Consider the following 20,909-nt stretch of genomic DNA (forward strand, 5'->3'; position numbering starts at 1 on the left):
GTGTTGCCCACCTTCTAGCAGGAGGTGAGTGGACCTGGTGGTGGAGGGCGGGTGCAGTGGGCACAGCTCGCTCTGGGTTTTGTTTTGCAGGATACAGGTGCCTTTCGTTTAACGTGAGCGACTAAAACATCCCGGAGCTGCTCACCTCTGCATGCCTGTCTCTGATTTTCATCTCAGGACACAGGCAAGTATCGTCCCACGTTTAGACAGAGTCTGTCATTCTCTTCCTGGACACCAATCTTTAACGGGGGAGCAGATGCACAAAAAGCAAAGCTCGGGTCCCTCCAAGGAACGCGCATCTTTGGTCCTGAAGGAATAACTATGCCTGGGGCTTGCTCTGCCATGTTTCTGCCCCACAACCTTCCAACGGCTCAGAGAAGGTGGCACACCCGCAGCAGCAGCACCTGACCCAAACGGAGCCATTAGATGGTGGTTGAAGTGTCCTCTAGGACACGTTGGACACGGGCTTGGAGCAAGCTGCTCCAGTGGCAGGGGTTGGAGCTGGGTGAGCTTTAAGATCCCTCCAACCCGAGCCGGGCTCTGTGGTGGGGCTGGAACCACTTCCCCCGTCCGCGCTGCGGGCGCTGATCCCACAGCCCCTTGGAGGGGGTGCAGGAGCGGCCCCGGCCGCTGCCTCGGTGCCCACAGGCGCTCTGGGCCCAAGCTCGCCGCTCTCGAAGCGCTCCCGGCCCCAGCACCGCGTGAACGCCCTCAGGCTGGGCCTGACGCCTCGGGGCGCGCTCCCGGCCGACCCAACGCAACCGAGCGCGGCGGGGGAGCACCCCGCCACCGGCGGCTCCCCGCGACAGGGCCGAGGCCCCGCCCCTCTCCCCAAGCCCCGCCCCTCTCCCCAAGCCCCGCCCCTCTCCCCTCACGGCGGAAGCGGCCGCTCCCTTCCGGCGAAGCAGTTTTGGCGCGCGAGCCGGGCAGGGCCGCGCCCGCCATGTCCCGCCCGGAGCCGCCGCCCGCCGAGCCCGGCGCCGCCATCGAGCGGCTCTGCCAGGAGCTCAACCTGGACGCGGGCAGCGCCGCCGAGGCCCTGCGCGACTTCACGGCGCTGCGGGGCACCTACAGCCTGGAGGTGAGGGCGGGCGGGCCGCGCAGCGGGGCCGCGTCCTGTCAGCGTGCGGGGCGGGCGGGGCGGCGGGGCCGGGTCCTGACAGGGGCGGGGCGCGGCCCCCTCCCGCACCTCCCCTCATGGCGCTGCCCGTGTCCCGCAGGGCGAGCCGCTGCACTGGCTGGCCTGTGCCCTCTACGTCGCCTGCCGCAAGAGCCGGGTGCCCACCGTGGGGAGCGGCCTGATGGAGGGGAACGCCGTGTCTCTGACCAGGATCCTGCGCTCCGCCAGGCTCAGGTGAGCCCGGCCCGCTCGCTGAGGGCGCTCCGGGCAGCGAACCGCCGGCATTAGATACTGGGAAGGGATTCTTCCCCGTGAGGGTGCTGAGGCGCTGGCACAGGGTGCCCAGAGAAGCTGTGGCTGCCCCATCCCTGGCAGTGCTCAAGGCCAGGTTGGACACAGGGGCTTGGAGCAAGCTGCTCCAGTGGAAGGGGTCCCTGCCCGCGGCAGGGGTTGGAGCTGGAGGAGCTTTAAGGTCCCTTCCAACCCAAAGCAGTCTGGGATTCTGTGATAAGGTTCCCACTCGCTCAGGAACCTGCTGCTGTTCCTACAGCCCCGGGCGCTGCAGAACGCATGTCCTGAGGTACCGGTGTAAAAGCAATAAATCTTCTTGTTGGAAAGGGAAACAAGATGCAAATCCTTGACTTTCAACTTCAGGCCTTTGAAGAACCACCCGTGTCAGCCCAGCAGTTGTTCCACCCACGTCAATTACTTCTTTTCCTTTTTGTAGTTAATTGAAGCACAAACAAGACCTGGCTGTCCCATTAGCGATCCAGATAAGACTTGAGTTGCCAGTGTACACCTACAGCTAATGGGTTTTGTGTAGGTAACAGGCACAAACCCGTGTCTGTGGTTTGACTGCTTCCCTCTCTGCACACTTGAAGCCTTCTCTCCCTTCCAGCCTTTCTATACTTGACACGGCTGTACTTGCAGCCTTCAGATGCAATCAGTGATTCCATGCCTGTGCCATGAAGAGTCAGGGAGAAAAAACACAATAGGAGGTGAAAAGCTTACAATACATACAGCTTAGGAGTCTATCCAAATAAACAGTAAACCTGTATGTTAATCAGATTAGTTGTAAAGGAGCAAATATATTGTATTTTGGCCTTTTTTTTTCTTAAACTAGAATAATGGAAGCGAGGTAAAGCTCAAAATAAAGCAGACTTTCCTTCTTTCTTTTAAGTCTAATTCAGTTTTTTAGCAAAATGAAGAAGTGGATGGACATGTCAAATCTGCCACAGGAATTCCGAGAGCGAGTGGAGAGGCTGGAGAGAAATTTTGAAGTGTCAACTGTGATTTTCAAAAAGTTTGAACCAATATTTTTGGATGTATTTCAAAACCCTTACGAAGAAACTTCAAAACCCCAGCGAAGCAGGAAACAGAGGTATTTTTGAGGTTTCATGCGACTTTTCTTTGTAAAGGGCTATACTTAATATGAAAATCTGGAGAGACTTTTCACAAGGGCCTGTAGGAACAGGACAAGGGGAATGACTTTAAACTGAAAGAGGGTTGATTGAGATGAGCTCTTAGGCAGAAGCTCTTCCCTGTGAGGGTGCTGAGGTGCTGGCACAAGGTGCCCGTAGAAGCCATGGCTGCCCCATCCCTGGCAGTGCTCAAGGCCACGTTGGATGGGGCTTGGAGCAACCTGTTCCAGTGGAAGGTGTCCTTGCCCGTGGTTGAGCCTTAAGGTCCCTTCAGCCCAAACCAGTTTGGCATTTTATGGTTGTGCTGTAAAAAGTGATGTAAAGTTCCAAAGCGGCTGTGGGAGGGCTCTGTTGGAAGTGTGGCAGCAGCAAAATGATGTGTTTGGGGTCACAGGCCAGGGGAAGCTGTTAGCTCAGGAAAGGGCTAGAAGGTTGGAGGTGCAAAACGCTCCATGGAGCAAGGTAGGAGACTGTTGGTCAGTGGAAAGACATGTAGCTTAGATTGTGTTGCACGTGGTGAAAAATGAAGGTGAGACAGCAGCTGTGTTTTTTGAGCAAGGAAATGGAATGAAATTCTTACTGTAAAACAGGCTCTGGCTTCCTGGAGCTGAAGACTGACTTCTCCCCACTCTTCCTCCTTGACAGGCGGATGCCCTGCAGTGTTAAAGATCTGTTCAACTTCTGCTGGACTCTTTTTGTGTACACCAAGGGTAGGGCTTGCTGTTCTTAGCTGCATGGTTTGTACACCTTCCAAGTTGTGAACTGCTCTTGTGTTGGTTGACATGATGTGCTGTCTCTTAAAGGTAATTTCCGTATGATTGGAGATGATTTAGTAAATTCCTATCATTTGCTTCTGTGCTGCTTGGACCTGATTTTTGCAAATGCCCTTTTGTGTCCAAATAGAAGAGATTTGCTAAACCCATCGTTCAAAGGTATAGTGGGGATGGATAATTTAAAATCAAATACGCTTTGTTCTCTTAGTGCTTTTCAAATGAAGTTAAAGGGAGTCTTTCTTCACCTTCCTCCTTTTTCTCAGGTTTACCAGCAGGCTTCCGCATGACAGAGATCAAAGCCTCTGAAGATTCTCCTTGCATCATTGCCACACTCTGTGAGCTGCATGATGGGCTTTTAGTAGAAGCAAAAGGAATAAAGGAACACTACTTTAAGCCATACATTTCAAAACTGTTTGATAGGAAGGTACATCTCAGTAGTTTTAAGAGTGCACTGTAGTGCTCAGATGCTCAAAACAGTTTAAGTCCTACGGGTCCTGCACGAAAATGTACTAATAGGCAAGTGGACTCGGGCTTTCTTGGATGTATTTTAGCAGAAGCAGAATTTACTCTTAATGATGTGTGCCATAAAGTTCTCTGTATTTTGCCTTTTTCTGTCAGCAGAGAATCTTTGATTTCCTTTCTTGGCAGTGGGAGACTGACTTGTGGTCAGTAATGGTTTGTTTAGGCAAAAATGTAATCTCATTGTGAAATGATTGTATGGAATAACTGCCACGATGCTGTGGGTCCTACTGCTTGCATTCAGCAAAATGCTTTGGCAGGCAGAGGTTGAGGTTGCAGGTGGACAGTTTGTTCTCTCTGGTTTTGGTCCTGACAATTTTTTCCAAGCTCTGTGGAAGTTTCAGTGTAGTCACTCATCAGGGCAGTGCCGAACCTGCCAACGGAGCAGATGTTAAAAGCATCACTGTGAAGACTGAGTTTATCAATAGCTTGGTTAGAACTGGGCTTTGTCCTCATCTATTTGTCTTCCTAGTGATATTGTAGTCCTTTGGGCTAGGCAAAAAAAAAAAAAAGGTCCAGTTGTGCTCCTAAGTTTTATTTTCTTTTTGGCTAAAACCATCATGCCCTCACACTGTGAGAGTTGGAACAGTTATGATTTCATTATGTAAAATATTTCTGCTTTTTATTCTTAGATTTTAAAAGGAGAATGTCTGTTGGATCTTTGCAATTTCACAGAAAATAGGTAAGTTACAGCTTATGTTCTGAATCTTGAGGTAGATTTAGATTAGATATTAGGAGGATATTCTTCACCATGAGGGTGCTGAGGCGCTGGCACAGGTTACCCAGAGAAGCTGTGGCTGCCCCATCCCTGGCAGTGTTCAAGGCCAGGTTGAATGGGGCTTGGAGCAACCTGCTCTAGTGGAAAGTGTCTCTGCCTGTGGCAGGGGTTGGAACTGGATGAGCTTTAAGGTCCCTTCCAACCCAAAGCAGTCTGGGATTTCTGTAATACAGGATTTTCTGTTCCTTTACCTTAGCGTAACTAATAGTTTTTAATTATTTGACAGTCAAAGCTGTTATCTGGCTGAAATTATTTCTAGATCTGACGTGTCAAATGTTAGCTACAGAGTTTGTTCCTTAGTGTCAGGTTTTATGGTGCTTGCCCGTATTTTTTGGCATGTGTAACCTTTGAGTAATCTAATGCAAATCAATACTTTGCCTCTGATGAACCTCCAGGTTCATGGGTGTGTTTCTATACACACCTCAAATATTGTACCTAAGTAGGGAAGCCTAGATTCCCGTGTCAGTCTCCAGGTGCATGTATAAATCTGTGATTGTAACTAAAGTACTCAAAAGAAAAGGAAGCAACAATTGCAAAACCACAAAAGAGAGGTGGAGCGTTTCTGCGGTGAGTGTAATTGTTTCAGAAACCTTTTAAATTCACTTCTGAAAACTAATTTAAATGCAAAATATGAACAACGGCTGTTTTTTCTGCATCCCTTAAAGGTGGTTTTTTTCCTTCTTTTCCAAAAAATACCCACTAAGTTGTTTTTTCAAGGTGAGTGCTGGTTTGCTTTGAGAATTTTGAGTGAAGACTCAGTTGTTTTAACAATGTAGATAACACTCAAATGTAGATGTAAAGCGGTTTTGCTGTGACCTGTTCGAAGCAGTGAAACTTTCAATATTTCTACTTTAATAGTATTACTTCAATAATGCTGTAATGTGGAAGCATATGAGTAGTCCCTGTTCTTTCCTAAGTAGCTTGTTGTCTAAAGGAAGCATGGAAGCCTTTCTCTTTCTTTGTCCAAACTTGGTTTGCATGCATTTTGCTTGGGGTAGTGAAGTTTTGTTCACTGCTGCTGAAAGCATTCAGTGCTTTGAACACATATTGGTTTCAGTTTTGTACCTTGTCTCCACTGGCACCTTTTTATTTTCAGCAGTTTAACCTTTGATGTAAACCCTGGACTTCTTTTTCAGCAAAGCCCTGAATAAAGAGTATGAGGAGTATGTTCTGACAGTGGGTGACTTCGACGAGAGGGTTTTCCTCGGTGCTGATGCTGAAGAAGAAATTGGCACGCCTCGAAAATTCCCTGTAGATATACCAGTAGGGAAAACAGCAGCAAGAGCTCATGTGGAGAGTCATCTCCAGCAGCATTTTGAAAAGGTGATTTGTTTAACCTGTTGATGTCACTGGAAGTACTCCTTCAAGTATTTTTATCCTTATACACTATTTGAATCTTTGAGGGGACTTTGAATTTCTCGTTCCCGAGAGGAAGATGATGAATGCTATTTGCAGGCTTCAGTGGATGCTGTCTTGTGGTGGAATGGTAATGCTGTTTTCCTGTGAAATTTAGTAAATAACTACTCCTTAAACAGGATCAGAGAATCGTAGAACGGTTTGTGTTGGAAGGGACCTTAAAGCTCATCCAGTTCCAATCCTGTGCCACGGTCAGGGACACCTTCCACTACAGCAGGCTGCTCCAAGCCCTGTCCAACCTGGCTTTGAACACTGCCAGGGATGGGGCAGCCACAACTTTTATGGCAGCCTGTACTGTTGTGGAATTTACAGGCTTTAAGATTTAAGGTCTCATTTTCTTATATTTTACTTTAAAAAGCCCCAGCAAAACCCCTCTGAGTTACATTCAGTCTGCCAGAAGATTTCAGATTTTTTCTATTTATGGAGTCCTGGGAAAACTTGAGCTAACTTTGAGTCAGATTTGAGATCAGTTTTGGTGGCAGCCTTCAGATAGCATACTAATGAGATGCTCATTGGAAAGGTTTTTGAAGCAGTTCTGTTGACTGATTTTTAGTTACTATTTTTCTCTGGCAGAAAAGGTCATTTGCACCTTCAACTCCCCTGACTGGAAGAAGATACCTACGAGAAAAGGAAGCTGTCATCACCCCTGTTGCTTCAGCAACGCAAAGTGTGAGTCGGTTGCAGAGCATTGTGGCTGGATTGAAAAATGCACCGAGTGAACAACTCATAGCTATTTTTGAGTAAGTACATCCACTGCAGCTGCTCTCATGCAAAGGGAAACTCATCTTTTCACACCTGTGACTGCTTTCTTGCTCAAATTTGACTTTTGTGTGTGCAGAATGTTTTTGTCTGTGTTTCTGTATTATTTCTTGTTGAGCAGTCTTCTGTTTTATAGATGATCTCGCCTTCTGGAGGAGAGCTGAACACACATACACCCCCTCCAGTTTGTTAACACTAATGCATTAATGTACCTTCAGCTTTTGTTAATGTTAATTTAGCTGCTTGCTTGAAAGTCAGATGCTTTTTTTTTGCTTAAATTTAAACCAAGTATAGCTCAATTAAAAGATATTGTAACTGTTGACAGAGGTTTTGGGGGAGGAAGGTAATGTTAGTTAGCAAGCCTTTAAGTCTTTCCCTTAAAGAGTTGGGATATATCTGCTTGCTGTTGTAACATTCTTCCTACCACCTTGTTCCTAGCAGATACACTTTTTTCTCCTGAGCTCTTGCTTTCTCCTGCATTTGTCCCAAAATCTACATAGCCTCTCAACTCTATGAGGAAAGAACAAAAGGAAACAATATTCCTGTATGTTTTATGTCTTCCTCTGTTCTCCGTGGGAAAGCCTCAGTATAAGCAGCTTCGCTTCTTTTTATTTGGGTGGTATTTTTTGTTGTTGGGTTTTGAGGGTTGTTTGAAAGTTGATGTTTGTTTATACAAGCAAGGCTTTTCTCTGTGTTCTGCTGCAGGTCTTGTGCACGCAGCCCTATGGGAAGCATTATGAGCAGGGTGAAAGAAATAGGTGAGAAGTTCTGCTGCAGCTACACTCAGTCAACAGATGAACAGCCAGGCTCACATATAGGTATGGACATGAAATGCATTGGGATGTTTTTGAATATTAAATCAAGGCAAATGACATGCATACATATACTATCACTAAAGTATGTAATACAGTGGAGCTATTTTTAACCCAGAACATATCCAAACAGAAAACTGTTGCTGTCAAACAGAACACTTGAAAGAATAAAAACTTATTACAGAGTAAACCCAAGGCAGAAGATCAGAATGGGATAACTAAAGGAGCACTGAAACTAGAGCCTCTCCTGAACATTGTAAACTTGTACTCTTCTTGAATTAGAATTTAAAGGGAATGGAACATGAATAGGAAAATTCTTACTGCAACTGTCTGCAAAGTTCTATCACTAGAAATATTAAAATACATAATCCTTCAAAACACTGAGAATTTCATGCTATTCTTGTCACCAGTGGATTTCTAACCATCCTTTTTTATTTGCAGTCTGTACACACACACATGCACTATTTTCTTAGAGAAGGACAAATAGGAGGTCAGTTTAGTCTTAAGACCACTTTTGCAAACAGTATTGGACTTCATCTCTTTTGGTTTTAAATTTCAGATTTTGCTGTAAACAGATTAATGCTGGCAGAGATCTTGTACTATAAAATCTTGGAGACTATAATGGTGCAAGAAATACGAAGACTACATGGGAAAGATTTGACTGTAAGTGAAGAACTGGCAAAAGAGAACACTTTTTGTAACCCTCTCTGGGAGGGTTTTCTTCAGATAGTTCCAGAAGAGAGCCGACTGCAGGAAAGCAATTTGTGTGTATTGTTACTATTAAAAAAGGAGAAATATATGGGAGGTGCCTAAATGTAATTTTTATTGCTGTTAAAAATGGTATAGTTCTGGCATAACTGTCTTAGTTTGTGTTGCCTTCTGGAATTGCAACTTCATGGAGAGATAACTTTTATTCTTTCTACCTAACATACTTATCATTAGGTAGAAATGCTTTTGCTCTGCTTTGTGACTCACAATAAAGAGGCCATATTGTTTGCTTATAATATGAAAAATGTGATTATTTTGATGCTGTTGGCCTACTTACAGTCTTTACTATTCTGAACTTCCCTGTAAAAAGAGGAGCTTGTGGAACGTAGGAGAAAGAAGTAGCTCCTCTTTCCAGCAATAAGCTGTGTAGTAGTAGTGCCACAGAGCTCAAACTTCCATTTCCCAAACCTCAAATCACTGACATCTTCTGTAATCCCCTCAGGCTCTCTTGGAACAAGATGTCTTTCACCGCTCTCTCATGGCATGCTGCTTGGAGATCGTGCTTTTTGCATATAGCTCACCTCGGACCTTCCCCTGGATCATTGAAGTTCTTGACCTCAGGCCATTCTATTTCTATAAGGTAAATAAATACTGCCTTAGGACTGTAAGGATGGTGGTTTTCAACCCTTTTTGTTGTGGGCTGCTTGTTTGAAAGGAAGGAAAGCTTAAATATTGGGGTATATCCTCCAGCCTAAGGGGATATACCTGCTTGTATCCTAGGTCTGCTGCACATGCTGGGTAAGCACTGCAGGTGCTTACTGTGTTTGTTTTGTACATGCTTAGCAATTTGAGACAGTGCCTTAAGTAAATCCCTGGGAGTGGGTTGTTCTGCATTGATGAGAAGTTTGCTGTCCACTTCAGCCATTGGATAGCTTTTGGGGAAGGGTTTAAAACCATCAAAAGAGGGTTGGGGAAGATGTGAGGAGGAGGCTGGAGCATTCATTGAAGAGAAGTTTAAAACAGAATGCAGAAACAAATAAGGATCTGAGTGTTAATCATGAACACCATGACTTTCATGTGTCTTATTACCATTAGGTAATTGAAGTTCTGATTCGGTCTGAGGAAGGACTTTCCAGGGACATGGTGAAGCACCTCAACAGCATTGAGGAACAAATTCTTGAGAGCCTTGCCTGGACTCGGGACTCAGCGCTCTGGGATGCCCTCCAGGCATCAGATAACAAAGTCCCAACCTGTGAAGAAGTATGTTACCTCTTTTCCTTTTATTAGGAAATTCATGCTCTTTTTCTTACTGTTGTTTTATACTGAGAACTGTTCAAATGAGACAGTTGCTGCAGGAAAAACTTCTATGAATAGATTAGCACAAAGAAGAGAAATCTGTTGTCTTAATACTGACATTAACATTTCTTATTTCTCAGGTAATATTTCCCAGTAACTTTGAAGCAAGCAATGGAGGAAGCGGATTTGGGCATTTGCCTGTGATGCCAGTATCTCCTATAGTTCATCCTCGAGTAAAAGAGGTTCGGACAGATCTTGGTGGGAGTCTAAGACGGGGTATGTTCAAGGTTTCTGATACAATTTGAATGTGTGAATTTGAGGGGAGGAGGTTTAGACTTCTTCATAATTGCAAAAAGCCATCTTGAATCTGAATTAAGCAGTCAAAATTGCGAAGCCTCTTCTTTGATCAAGTGAAAGCCTAACTATATGTGTTCAGAGGAATAGCACTTGCAAATATTACTTATCTGCTAAGCAGACTGGAGTAAGTGTCTATAATCCTGTGTGTTCCTCAGTTTCTTCTGCAAGTTAGCTTGGTTACTCTTGTCTTCCATGTGGCACCTGATTGTGAAACTGAGCTGTCTGGGATGGCCACAAAGTAAAAGGAGACAGTTAAACTATAGGTCTTATTCATATCACCCAGGAACAGTGAACTGGGAGATCAATCACTAGAAGCAGTTTGAAGGTTAACCTTTCCTCCTCCTGTGGAGAAGCATTCATATGAAGCTGCTGCTGTTTTGTTTTGTGTTTCTCCTCTGTGTGCCAGACATGCAGCCATTGTCCCCAATATCTGTTCATGAGCGCTACAGTTCTCCCATGGCTGGAAGTGCAAAAAGAAGGCTCTTTGGAGATGACACCCCCAAAGAAATGCAGATGGAAAAAGTTTTAACTGAAGGAACTAAGTTGACAATTGCTCCAGCATCAAGCATTGCTGCTGAAAATGTGTCAGCTTCTCCTGGCCAAACAGTGCTGACCATGACCACAGCTACAGTCCCAGGAAAAACAGGACAGAAGATCACCATCCCACTGCATGGTACGAGTTCTTCCCACTTGTCTTCTCTACTAGATATTAGTTTAAGTCTAGATTAAGTGTTCTAATCTCTACTAGACTAAGTGTTCAAGGCCAGGGTGGATGGGGCTTTGAGTAACCTGGTCTTACGGAAGGTGGCCCATGGCAGGGGGTTTGAACTATATGGTCTTTAAGGTCCCTTCCAACCGTAATGATTCTGTGATTCTGTATTTTGCTCGCTCTTAAGATCTGCTTAGACCGACCATGTATCTTGAACATGTATTGCTTTATCGGTTTAAAAGAACATGTATCACTTCATCCAAAAAAAAGCTCAAGCTCATACTGACATCTCTTCCCGTGGAGACTTCTGACACCTGACAAGCATCTTGAGGGCTCTTCCTTGTGAACAAAGCTGGGGAGTTCTTGCTTCTTCCTGTCACACCTCGCACTATAGCGTGTGCTGTCAGGTTTGCAGAATAATGCCAAAAGAAAAAAAGGGAATGCCCATGTTCCCTAAAAGAGTGGCTAGAGAAATTGTCAATTCTTGTCATCTTTGTACTTCCTGATAGTTTCAGAAATGATTTTTCACATTCATGTTCTTCCTTTAATCATTACCAGAAATGAAAATTTTAATCATTTCTGAAGGCTCTGATGGGCAAAGAGTCTTCTAGCATCCAGTATTGAAGGATGAGGTGTCTTGTGTATGAAGCATTCATGCAGGAATAAATGATTTGCAGTTTAACTCTGCAGCATGAGGACAGCAAATGGTTTATTTTTGGATGTATCATCTCCAGGTATTGCAAATGAAATGGGTGGGATCACACTGATACCCATTTTGATGAATTTAGGTCAGCCATGTAAGACAGAGGCACAAGCTCCCTGCCACCCTCAGGGGAACCAAGCACATGAAGTGCATCTGTCATCAGGAAACAAACCAAAGAGAACGGGATCCTTGGCACTGTTCTACAGAAAGGTAGGTGTCTTCATGAGGAAGTCACATTTTGCTGCTGCTTGTGGCCCTGCCGAAATTTGCCTCCTTGTGCAATTTTCATGACCTTTTAGTCTTCATGTGCTTTTCCTTTGGCGTGAGCAGTTCTTAGATACCTGGGAGAAGGGAAAAGATGTTGCCAAGTGTTACAGAGAATTCAGTTTTCCCCCTTCCCCTGCCCATGACATGTTCTGTGGTTTGTGTTCTTTCTTTGTTGAATTAACAGCTTTTATAAATAATTACCTAAGAAATACCAGTAGTTCTTACTTCTCTTGTTTGTTTTTACTGACTTTCACGCTTTAAAGGGGTAGACATATCAGAAATGAGATTATTCTCCTGTGTCTGGTTCATTCAAAACAGCACTGTTTCAAATCCTGCATCTGGAGATTCTCATTTGCAGTTTTCTGAGGCCTCCCCAGTAGTGCTGATCCTGCTGGTATGTGGCCTCAGAAAACAGTGGTGAATTGCACGCTGTCCAGAAGTTTCTAGAAGGATTGTGAAAGATTTAAGGGGCAAGGTAAGAACTGGGTGTGCTTGAGAGAAACTTGTTTCTAGTTTCTTTCATTTCCAATGTGGAGTGTGTGAGGGCCCTTTGGAGGAGGCAGGGGTAACTGCCTAAATGCCTGAAAAGAGTATACACCTACATTAATTTCTCCAAAATATTAGAAAACCTATTTTTTGCTGTTATTTTCTTACTGGAGAAGGTATTTTTAGAGGTTTTCCCCTGTTTAGGGTGTCTGTGTTGTCACCCTAGGGAATTCTATGTTGAACAGTCTTTAATGCAAATTTTAATACAGAAACTGATTCCTGGAAACACTTGTAAGTCACATCCAGTGTCTGAGCCATTGGTTCTTTAATGCTGATAGTGACAGTCTCTCTCTGAGAATGGATTAAGAATTGATTAGCTTTACTTTCAGCTGGAGAGTACTTCCGCTGTAGCCCTGTATTTTACCAGCCAAGTGGTAGGCAACATAATTCTCTCAGAAGGAGAACTAAAATCTTCGCTTAAATTTGTCTTTAAATGTTGACCTTTTTACAGTGATCATCATATTCAAAATGATAGTTCTTCCCTACTTTCCTTTCTTGTTCCTGTTCAGTAGAGCAAGTGAAAAGGAAATGAACTCTTTCTGCTTTCTAACATAAAGAATGTGCCTAATTTCTATCCATGAAGCAATAACTTCTGAAGTACATAGGAGAGGCTTATGTTGCACTTGACATTTATCTTGGGGTTTGAGACAGATCTTTGGTAATCAAAATGGAAAGAAAAAATTCCATCATCTTGCTAATCTAAGATTATACTTAATTAAAGTGTGCCCCTTTTTTGTTCTTGTTCGAAGTGTTCCATTACAGTAAGTGAGGTGTAGAAACTGTAGTCAAAATGGTTTTAAGCAGGTTTCTGGTGAGCGTTACAGATCCAGCATCTGAACAGAGGTGACACCTTAGTCTCTGAAGACATTGTCTTGGGCAGTGGAGGAGAATTTTGCAGAAATGACTGCAAGTATAGAACAGCTCTGCTTTGAGGACATCACTTTTGCAGGTGAGGTTAAGCTGTTTTGGCTTCACTTCTTTCTGTGTGTCTTCCAGGTTTATCATCTGGCAAGTGTGCGCTTGCGTGACCTGTGCTTAAAACTGGATGTTTCCAATGACCTGCGCAGGAAGATATGGACATGCTTTGAATTCACATTGGTCCACTGTGCTGATCTCATGAAGGACAGACATTTGGACCAGCTCCTCCTCTGTGCCTTTTACATCATGGCAAAGGTGACATGTCGTTTTAAGAAAATTAGGGTATTTTACATCAATTGAAAATGTCAATTGTTTTCCCAGTTTACAGTTTGGATGGTTTTATTTGTGTCACATTACTGGAGGGAAGAGAAAAATCCTTCCAAGAAGTGGATGAATTCTGGTGTATTTTTTTTTCCTTGTCTTGGATAAATCTTTAAAAGTTCCCATCAGCCAGCCAATTGGTTAAGAGAGGATTCTATTTTTCCTGAGCACTGGGCAACACAAGTGGTGTGTGGTCTCATTCCCCCATATTTGTGTTTTCTGTCCTGTTTGTCACCTTCATGATCTATGTAGTCTGAACTGAAAACCCCATTACAGTTTATTACTTTATTTTTTAGTATCGCTAGTAAAGCCAGAAAATGAATAATTCCTAAGCATCATAAGCAGCAAAAGGCTTTAGTAGCTAACAAGGAATACCTAAACAACAAAAATAGTTGTTTTTTCATATTCTCACCACCAGAACTAAGTTTTAAAATTACGTATTTAAAGTAATCCTCAGGAAAACCTGTACAGAGGGAAGTGAATTGAGTAGACTGAACCAAACTTGCTGCTGCACTTGGTGTTCAACACTCTTCTTTTCCAGGTAACCAAAGAGGAACGAACGTTTCAGGACATCATGAAAAGTTACAGAAATCAGCCCCAAGCAAACAGCCATGTAAGTAAATAGTATTGCCTTTCCTTTGTAGAAACCTCAGATGCGGCTTTTCAGATGATGATGTTGTTAAGGGAAAAGTCAAATCCCCTTCAGTGTTATATCCATTGTCATTCAGATGGATTTCACCTAATTTTCTGGCTTCTTTGTTTTCCTTGACAAGAATGTTTTTCCCTGATGTCCTGCAGGTTTATAGGAGTGTCTTGTTGAGAAGTGCTTCTGCTGATGGCCCATTGGAGAAAAATACAAACCAAGATGTGGAGATGACGGAAGGTAGGTACAGCAAAGTCATCTGCCGCTTCTAAAAGTGTACCTATGGGCTTTTAAAGAACTGAACTGTCAATAAGGAGAAGTGAAGCAAGTTTTACAGTTTTAAATGTATTAAAGAAAAGCAAATGTATTGTTTGAAGAGAAACCATCTTGTCAGTAGCCCTCTTGTATGTTAGGAACATAAAATACACTTCCTACTTGGAAAAAGAGTTTCATTTTGTTTCCTCAAGTTTGGCTGAAATGTTTGGTTGGAATGTTTCCCTCGTGTCAGTGACACTGCAGTTGTTCTTGAATCTGACTGGAAATAGATGATCTTTGAGGTCTTTTCCAACCCAAACCATTCCATGAGTCTTTTTGGATAGCAAGTGGTTAACAGAGATTAAGAGCACCTGGAATAATATTACAGATTTTTTCTTCTTAACCTCATTTATCTTGAAGGCTTAAATAGGGAGAAGTTGTTTCGGAAAATAAAAATGGGGACTCTCTCAGACCACCATTTTCTTATATTCAGGTTTCTTTTAAACAGCTGGTAGTTTCTTTGCTCTCGATTAGAGGAGAAAAGCGACAAGAGCATTTGAGAAAAGCATGAAGATTGTACCTTGCCTGTTTTTAGTGATGTGTCAGAAAACTGGGGAGTCACAAGCCCATGCGTGAGCCCGTCAGCAGAGCAGATCTTCAGCCAGGACACGTGCCGAAATGTAGAAGACTGTTCCATGTGGTGAATACCCACTGTGGATGGGATTCATCTGCTTGAACAAGTATTAGAACCATTTTTTAAATGCCTTTTGAGGGTTCCACCATGGTCCAGGAAAGTGCTGAGCTCCTGTAGGTTCAGCAGATCCACAGTTCTTGGATGTCATAGAGCATCCAAAGTAGCACTGGGCTCTGGTGCTTTGTCAAACAAAGGTACTTGGTTAGAAAGTTCTTGAGTTGCTTTTCCTGCCAGACTTTTTCTTCAGTTAATGGATTTGTGTCTCCTTCATCTAGTATCTAGATCTAGATCTTCATCTAGCTCTTCTGACACCAGTTTACAGGAACATACTCTTGTGTTGTGACACAAGGCAGACACACTAAGGAGTTACACGTATGGATATCAGCTGAAGCTTTTGATGTCTGTTTCATAATGCACTGGTTGCAAGAGGCTTTATTCTGTGCTGCCCTTTTTTTGCTTGGCAGTAAAGAGTACAGAGGACTGAAGACAGAAGGTTGTATTCTGACTTAGGAGAGAGAGAACATTAACATGAATACACTTGCTGTGTGGCTGCTGCTTTTTCCACCAAACAGCTGTTTTGTAACACATCTGAACAAATGATGCTGTGGCTTCCTTGCAGCTGACCCAAGTTGAGCATGAAGCTGTTCTTTGCCAACTGATCACAAAAAACTTTCACAGAAGCTAAAAGCTGGGAGTCACCAGGCTGCTTAGAAGTCAGTTTTGAGAGCAACAAATGGCTTTGTACCACTCCCCAGAATAAAAGTGGGAGAAGGGGCTGCTTGTGCTACCATTTTTTGCTACAGCTCCTAACGTTCATAACCACATGCAGCACACCCTGCCTCCTGTCTGAAGCACACCTCTTAAGTCACCACATTAACTAGTGAATTTATGGATGAGTTCTTGTCAGTTGGATAATGTAAATTTGAATGTGAAGCACCCAGTTTGCTGATGCTGTATCTGAAATCTGAAGCTCTCTCTTATTGTTAGACTTGTCTGTGAAAACTGGCAGTTCCTCGGGACGATCCGCAGAAGAGAGCTCCAGTGAGTCGGGAACAGAGGAGAGAGGAGATCTCATCAAGTTTTACAATGCAGTCTATGTAGAAAGAGTGAAATTATTTGCACTGAAGTACGATATCACAAACCAGGACCATGCAGTAAGTATAGCATTTTGGAATTTCGCTCTGTCAAATGATCAGACACAGTAATTCCTGACAGCTAAACACTTCAGTCTTTTTTCTCTGTTATTCACATGGTGTGGTTATGAAAGTGTGATATGAGGAGCTGCTTAAGCATCATTTCAAGAGGACAAATGCAGATGCAGCTTTGTTTACAACCTGGTGTCAGCTTTTTTGTATTGATGCAACACCCATTTGCTCAAGTGCCTGTGTTGCATCTCTGTTACTGCATCTGGAAACCGAATTTGCTGTGTTGTTTGGTGGACACTGGATCTGTTCTTTAACTATTACAGGCTAAAATCTTCTAAAGAAGACCTGAAACCTTATTAATTTTTCCTTCTGTGAAGTTACTGCTCTTAAATATCTTCAGATTCAGCTCTTATCTGGGTTCGTCCTCTCTTGCAGATGGAAGCACCTCCTCTGTCTCCATTCCCCAGCATCAGGCAGCAGACAGTGTCTCCTCGCCGCATCTCTCAGCAGCACGCAGTTTACGTTTCACCCCACAAGAATGGTGCCTGCTTGACACCTCGATCTGCACTCCTGTATAAATTCAGTGGGAGCCCTTCCAAGGTAGAGAGCAAAAAAGGTTGAAAATAGTCAATCTGAGGGAGGGTTAATTAATCTCCTAGTTAGGATATGTTATAACACAGTGATTTTCATTTAATGAGGCTCTCAGTTTGCAGTGAAAGGTAGAATTCTTTCTGTAGGATCCATCACTCACTCAGCAAAGAGGTTCAGAAGAACTCTTTGTTCTCAGATAACTGAAAAGCAGAATAAGTTTGAAATGGAGTTGTAGTAATTCACGGGTTTTTTTAATCCTGATTGCAGAGTTTGAAGGACATCAACAATATGATAAAACAAGGTGAACACAGGAGTAAGAAGCGAGCAATAACGATTGACAGTGACACTGAATCTCCTACGAAGCGACTCTGCCAGGAGAACGATGATGTTCTACTCAAACGTCTCCAAGATGTTGTCAGTGAAAGAGCAAATCACTGAACCTGGTTTTCCTCAGGACCTAAAAGCTGTGGAGTCAGATACAGCTGTCGAGTCAGATACAGCTGTCATGCTATTTACTTCTTGCTTTTGTATACAGACAACTGCCGAGTTTCTTTAACTTTGCACTTGTACCAGTCTTCCACAGGATGCAAAAAGCAGGGGTTAAGTAGTGAATGCCAGACAAAGGCAGGTGATGGTGATCTTCATTCCCAAAGGGCAGCTGTGCTCCAGGTTACTCTGAGCTGTTTTAGCAGAAGAGTGAGGTGTAGAAAGCCATACTGGGATGTTTTCAAGCCTAATTTTGGAGTTTTGTGAGTTCTGAGTGTAACTCAGCTTCTAGGAATACCGTTTTGGTTTTTTTGGAAATAAGAATGATAAGGAAGTGAGTGCTAAGTTTCCTCAAGCTTTTGGTATTTGAGGAAGAAACTTTGAAAGTGCCTTATTTTTAAATAATATGGAGTTTTATGCATTATTCTACTCCGGAGTAACTGGAGTGGAGAAAAATTGGTCACTTAGCCTCAGGAAGAGGTGAGCAGTTTTTAACTGTGTGATTTGTGCTGTGCTCTATCTCCTGCCACAACTTCAGCAGAAGTGTATGTTGTCACTTGGATGGGACAGCTTCTGCAATAACAAAGGTAGGAATTAGTACAAGTAGCAGTGACTTAGATTGGACACTGACATCTGGTAAAGCACTGCGATACACTTCAGTGAGCCTGAATTGTCTTTCTCTGGAGCCAGGGAAGGCTGCCATGGAGCTGCTCTTTTCCTGTTGGAAGCCTCGTAGCAGCCCTGTTGTAGAAGCTATTCACGTGTATTGCAGCTGCCTATGAAGCTGTCCAAATGCACAAATTCATCTAACAAGTTGTCTCTTCATTTTACTTTTTCCTGAAGATCGTAGCCTCTTGTGTAGTATCTACACTGAATGTAAGCCCATAAGATAAGGCAAGTTTGTATATACTTGGGGGTGGGGGGTTTTATAGCTATTGAAGGCTTTGATTCATTGGAAATGCCAGCATCTAATTCTTACAACTAAGGTTGTTTGTGCTGAGGAATTTGGTAGGGTTTGTTTAACCAAAATGGGGAAAAGTCAAGGTTTATCCATTACTGTGCATCAGTACCTTGATCTTATTTCATAATTGCATTTAACATTAGAGCCATGGAGAAACTTCTCCACACTGTATTTTTCAGTTTGTATATATTGAACATCAACTGTTCAATATTTTCTGTGAAGAAAAAATGAACTATTACATAGGACTTGTTTAAGGAGCTTTGTTCACTTCACTGCTTGGTTGGTTTAGTATGTGCTGCATGGTCTGCTGGACCACAGCTCCAGGGAAGGATGCTGCCATGATTTCAAGCAGATTCAGTTACTGAATCTGGCCAGCAGTGATGGAGGAAAAATGTACTTAAAGGTGTATGTGTGCAGGGATCCTACTCAGCAGTGAGCAGGAAGCTCACAAACTCTGTAACTTGAATTATTAACTACTTAATCTTTCTTTAAACTATCAGAAAAGGTGCTTATTTCTAATAGGTTTGACTGCAGAGAGCTGCAGTACGAGGGGATGGCCACGCAGTGGACAAGGTTTCATGTAGATTGGTCTGTTCAGTTCCTTTTATTCAATTTTTAGTATTTGTCCTCAGATCTTGAGGTGAAAGGTACAAAAGACACAACCTTTCTGTCTTGATCTGCTCCTCAGTGCTGTTCAGTGGATGCAGCTAGGTCCCTAAACTCCTCCTATGTGGTGGGGGAGATGACGAATTGATTCAGCTTTGGGCAGTCAAGTGTTTCTCTGTTAGAAAAAAGAATGTGCTACAACTGGATGCCGTTCAGATTTTCTTTTCACCTTTTTAGGTGATAGAAAACCTCTTTTTGGACCTGTTGAACAGCTCAAACAATAGCTTAGGCGGAAATCTTGTAACGGTTTCAAAGTGCCTTCACATCTAAATATGTATTTTATAATGAACAATTAAAAAGCATTTTAACCTGTGTTGCTGAATTTGCTGTGGTCTTTCTGTGGTGATAAGTAAACAAGTTTATAGGGTTATTAGCAACTGAGTGATTGCTTCAGTGGAAACAGCTTTAAACTTGTTGTAAAATAATAGTTTGGAACTTTTTTCGCTACTTTTTGCCTTCTGTGTGAGGCTGCCTTAAGTGGAGTACCCTGCTGATGTCTGGCTTTCAGGAAGCAAACCTACCTTTGTAGGATTTTGCATACCCAAGCAAGAGCTTAAAGAAACCAACAAACAAAACCCAAACAAAAAAATCCCTTTGTCTTAATAATTTTGTAGCAGTGCCTCTTGAAACAATGAATTTTCTCTGTTAGAAAGTGTTAATATATACTTAAAATGGATGTCCATAGAAATTAACAGGAATAACAAGAACTTGATTCTGAAACTGTGAGCCTTATTTCGTACATTGTGACATCTTGGCAGTAGATGAGTTTTCAGTAATACATAAGAAGGTGTTCCAAAGAGAGCAGTTTATTGAAGAGAGTAAAAAAGGCTGAGTTTCAGATTATAAAAATATTTTTGTATCTTTTTTCCCTTTGTAATTTATAACCTGTTTTACAATAACAGTAACTGGCTTTAATGTCTTAATTATCCAGCCATGTTAACCTTGCTGTGTGGTTACAGGACAGGTTTTTAATTATAAGTCTCTTTTAAAGGATAAATTGATAAATAGCATTCTGAATAACTGAATAATAACATTAAGGATATGGTAGTAATATAGTGAGTGCTGATGATCATTGTTCACAGTTGGAAAGGCTTTATCAGCACGTTCTGCTGAGCATGTTTGCAAAAGGCTTGTTTCTTGCCTGTGAGGTTTTTAACACAGTGTAATGTACTTGTTCTATACTGGTTTGGGGTGATGAGGTGAAGAAAGATGAGCTTATAGTCATGGCCTCGCATAACCATAAGTGCTACAGGTTTACCTTGATTTTTGTGAGGAGTAGTGCTGTGGGATTCAGATTTGCGTTGATGACAGTAATATGCTAACATTTGCAAGGACTTGAGGCTGTCTCTAGTCGTGAGTTTTTCCCTAAACTTGTAAAGCATCATTTGTGCAGGAAGAATATGTGTCTTAATTGTGTCAGAACTTGAATGTCTTCAGATCTTTCATTGAAGTATGCCTTGAACTGAAATGGCTGTGATGTTCCTTAGAAAGTAAAGGCTCTCCCAGTGTGGAGAAGTGGCTAACAAAGAAAGGTCACGTTCCCATCAACGAGCTGAAATAGAACATTTGTTTAGAGAATGGTGCAGACTTACTAGCACCAGATAATGAGGAACTGAGGGACATCTGGAGGGAAGCGCCATGCTCTGGCCAATTACAGACAAGGACACTAACTAATAAACAAGATAAGCACATAAAAATAGAGAATATAAGAGTACACAGTTTAAATGTAAAAATAATGAGCTTACGCAATGCCTTACTTGTGCCAGAACCAATCAAGTGCCTAGTATTTGCATATTCACTGTTATATTAACCGAAGGTAGAAGCCCAATAAATGAATCGTGCTTAGTGATCACAATGGTTGTGTTGATTCCTCCCTGCTGCAACAAATTGGCACCCGAACTAGGGACCCTCTTGCTGTTGCTTGACTGAGCGAAGAAGACAGCTGGAATAGGAGGGGAGTGGACGGATTGGAACAGGGACCCAGGTACCTTTAAAGGCTGGGAAGACAGCAGGGATCGGGAAAGCTCCGAAGAATATTGCGTCCA

General features: G+C 42.9%; 1 protein-coding gene across 2 annotated transcripts; it reads left to right on the top strand.

Annotated features, from left to right (window-relative positions):
• Positions 1 to 904: 904 nt before the first annotated feature.
• On the top strand, positions 905 to 19,186 carry RBL1 (RB transcriptional corepressor like 1). Of its 2 annotated transcripts, XM_065691360.1 has the most exons (22): positions 905 to 1,081; positions 1,221 to 1,354; positions 2,301 to 2,501; positions 3,187 to 3,251; positions 3,345 to 3,473; positions 3,578 to 3,738; positions 4,466 to 4,515; positions 5,748 to 5,934; positions 6,601 to 6,767; positions 7,492 to 7,604; positions 8,158 to 8,261; positions 8,809 to 8,946; positions 9,402 to 9,566; positions 9,743 to 9,878; positions 10,366 to 10,632; positions 11,457 to 11,581; positions 13,181 to 13,357; positions 13,965 to 14,036; positions 14,222 to 14,306; positions 16,003 to 16,169; positions 16,596 to 16,760; positions 17,019 to 19,186. In XM_065691360.1, exons 1-22 carry the CDS (start codon positions 944 to 946, stop codon positions 17,187 to 17,189), a joined length of 3,117 nt encoding a protein of 1,038 aa, XP_065547432.1. In that variant the 5' UTR covers positions 905 to 943; the 3' UTR covers positions 17,190 to 19,186. The 2 variants fall into 2 exon arrangements, with proteins under 2 accessions (XP_065547432.1, XP_065547433.1); XM_065691361.1 differs by lacking the exons at positions 905 to 1,081; positions 1,221 to 1,354; positions 2,301 to 2,501; ... (3 more) ...; positions 4,466 to 4,515; positions 5,748 to 5,934 and adding an exon at positions 5,981 to 6,097.
• The last annotated feature ends 1,723 nt before the right edge of the window (positions 19,187 to 20,909 follow it).

Source organism: Lathamus discolor, chromosome 11, assembly GCF_037157495.1.
Source record: "Lathamus discolor isolate bLatDis1 chromosome 11, bLatDis1.hap1, whole genome shotgun sequence".
Classification (NCBI taxonomy): domain Eukaryota; kingdom Metazoa; phylum Chordata; class Aves; order Psittaciformes; family Psittacidae; genus Lathamus; species Lathamus discolor.

Bases quoted from the DNA above. Each gene is read 5' to 3' on its own strand.
- RBL1 (XM_065691360.1), top strand. From the start codon at position 944: ATGTCCCGCCCGGAGCCGCCGCCCGCCGAGCCCGGCGCCGCCATCGAG. The intron at 5,935-6,600 runs GTGATTTGTTTA...TTTCTCTGGCAG, and splicing joins TCCAGCAGCATTTTGAAAAG to AAAAGGTCATTTGCACCTTC. The intron at 8,262-8,808 runs GTAAGTGAAGAA...TAATCCCCTCAG, and splicing joins TACATGGGAAAGATTTGACT to GCTCTCTTGGAACAAGATGT.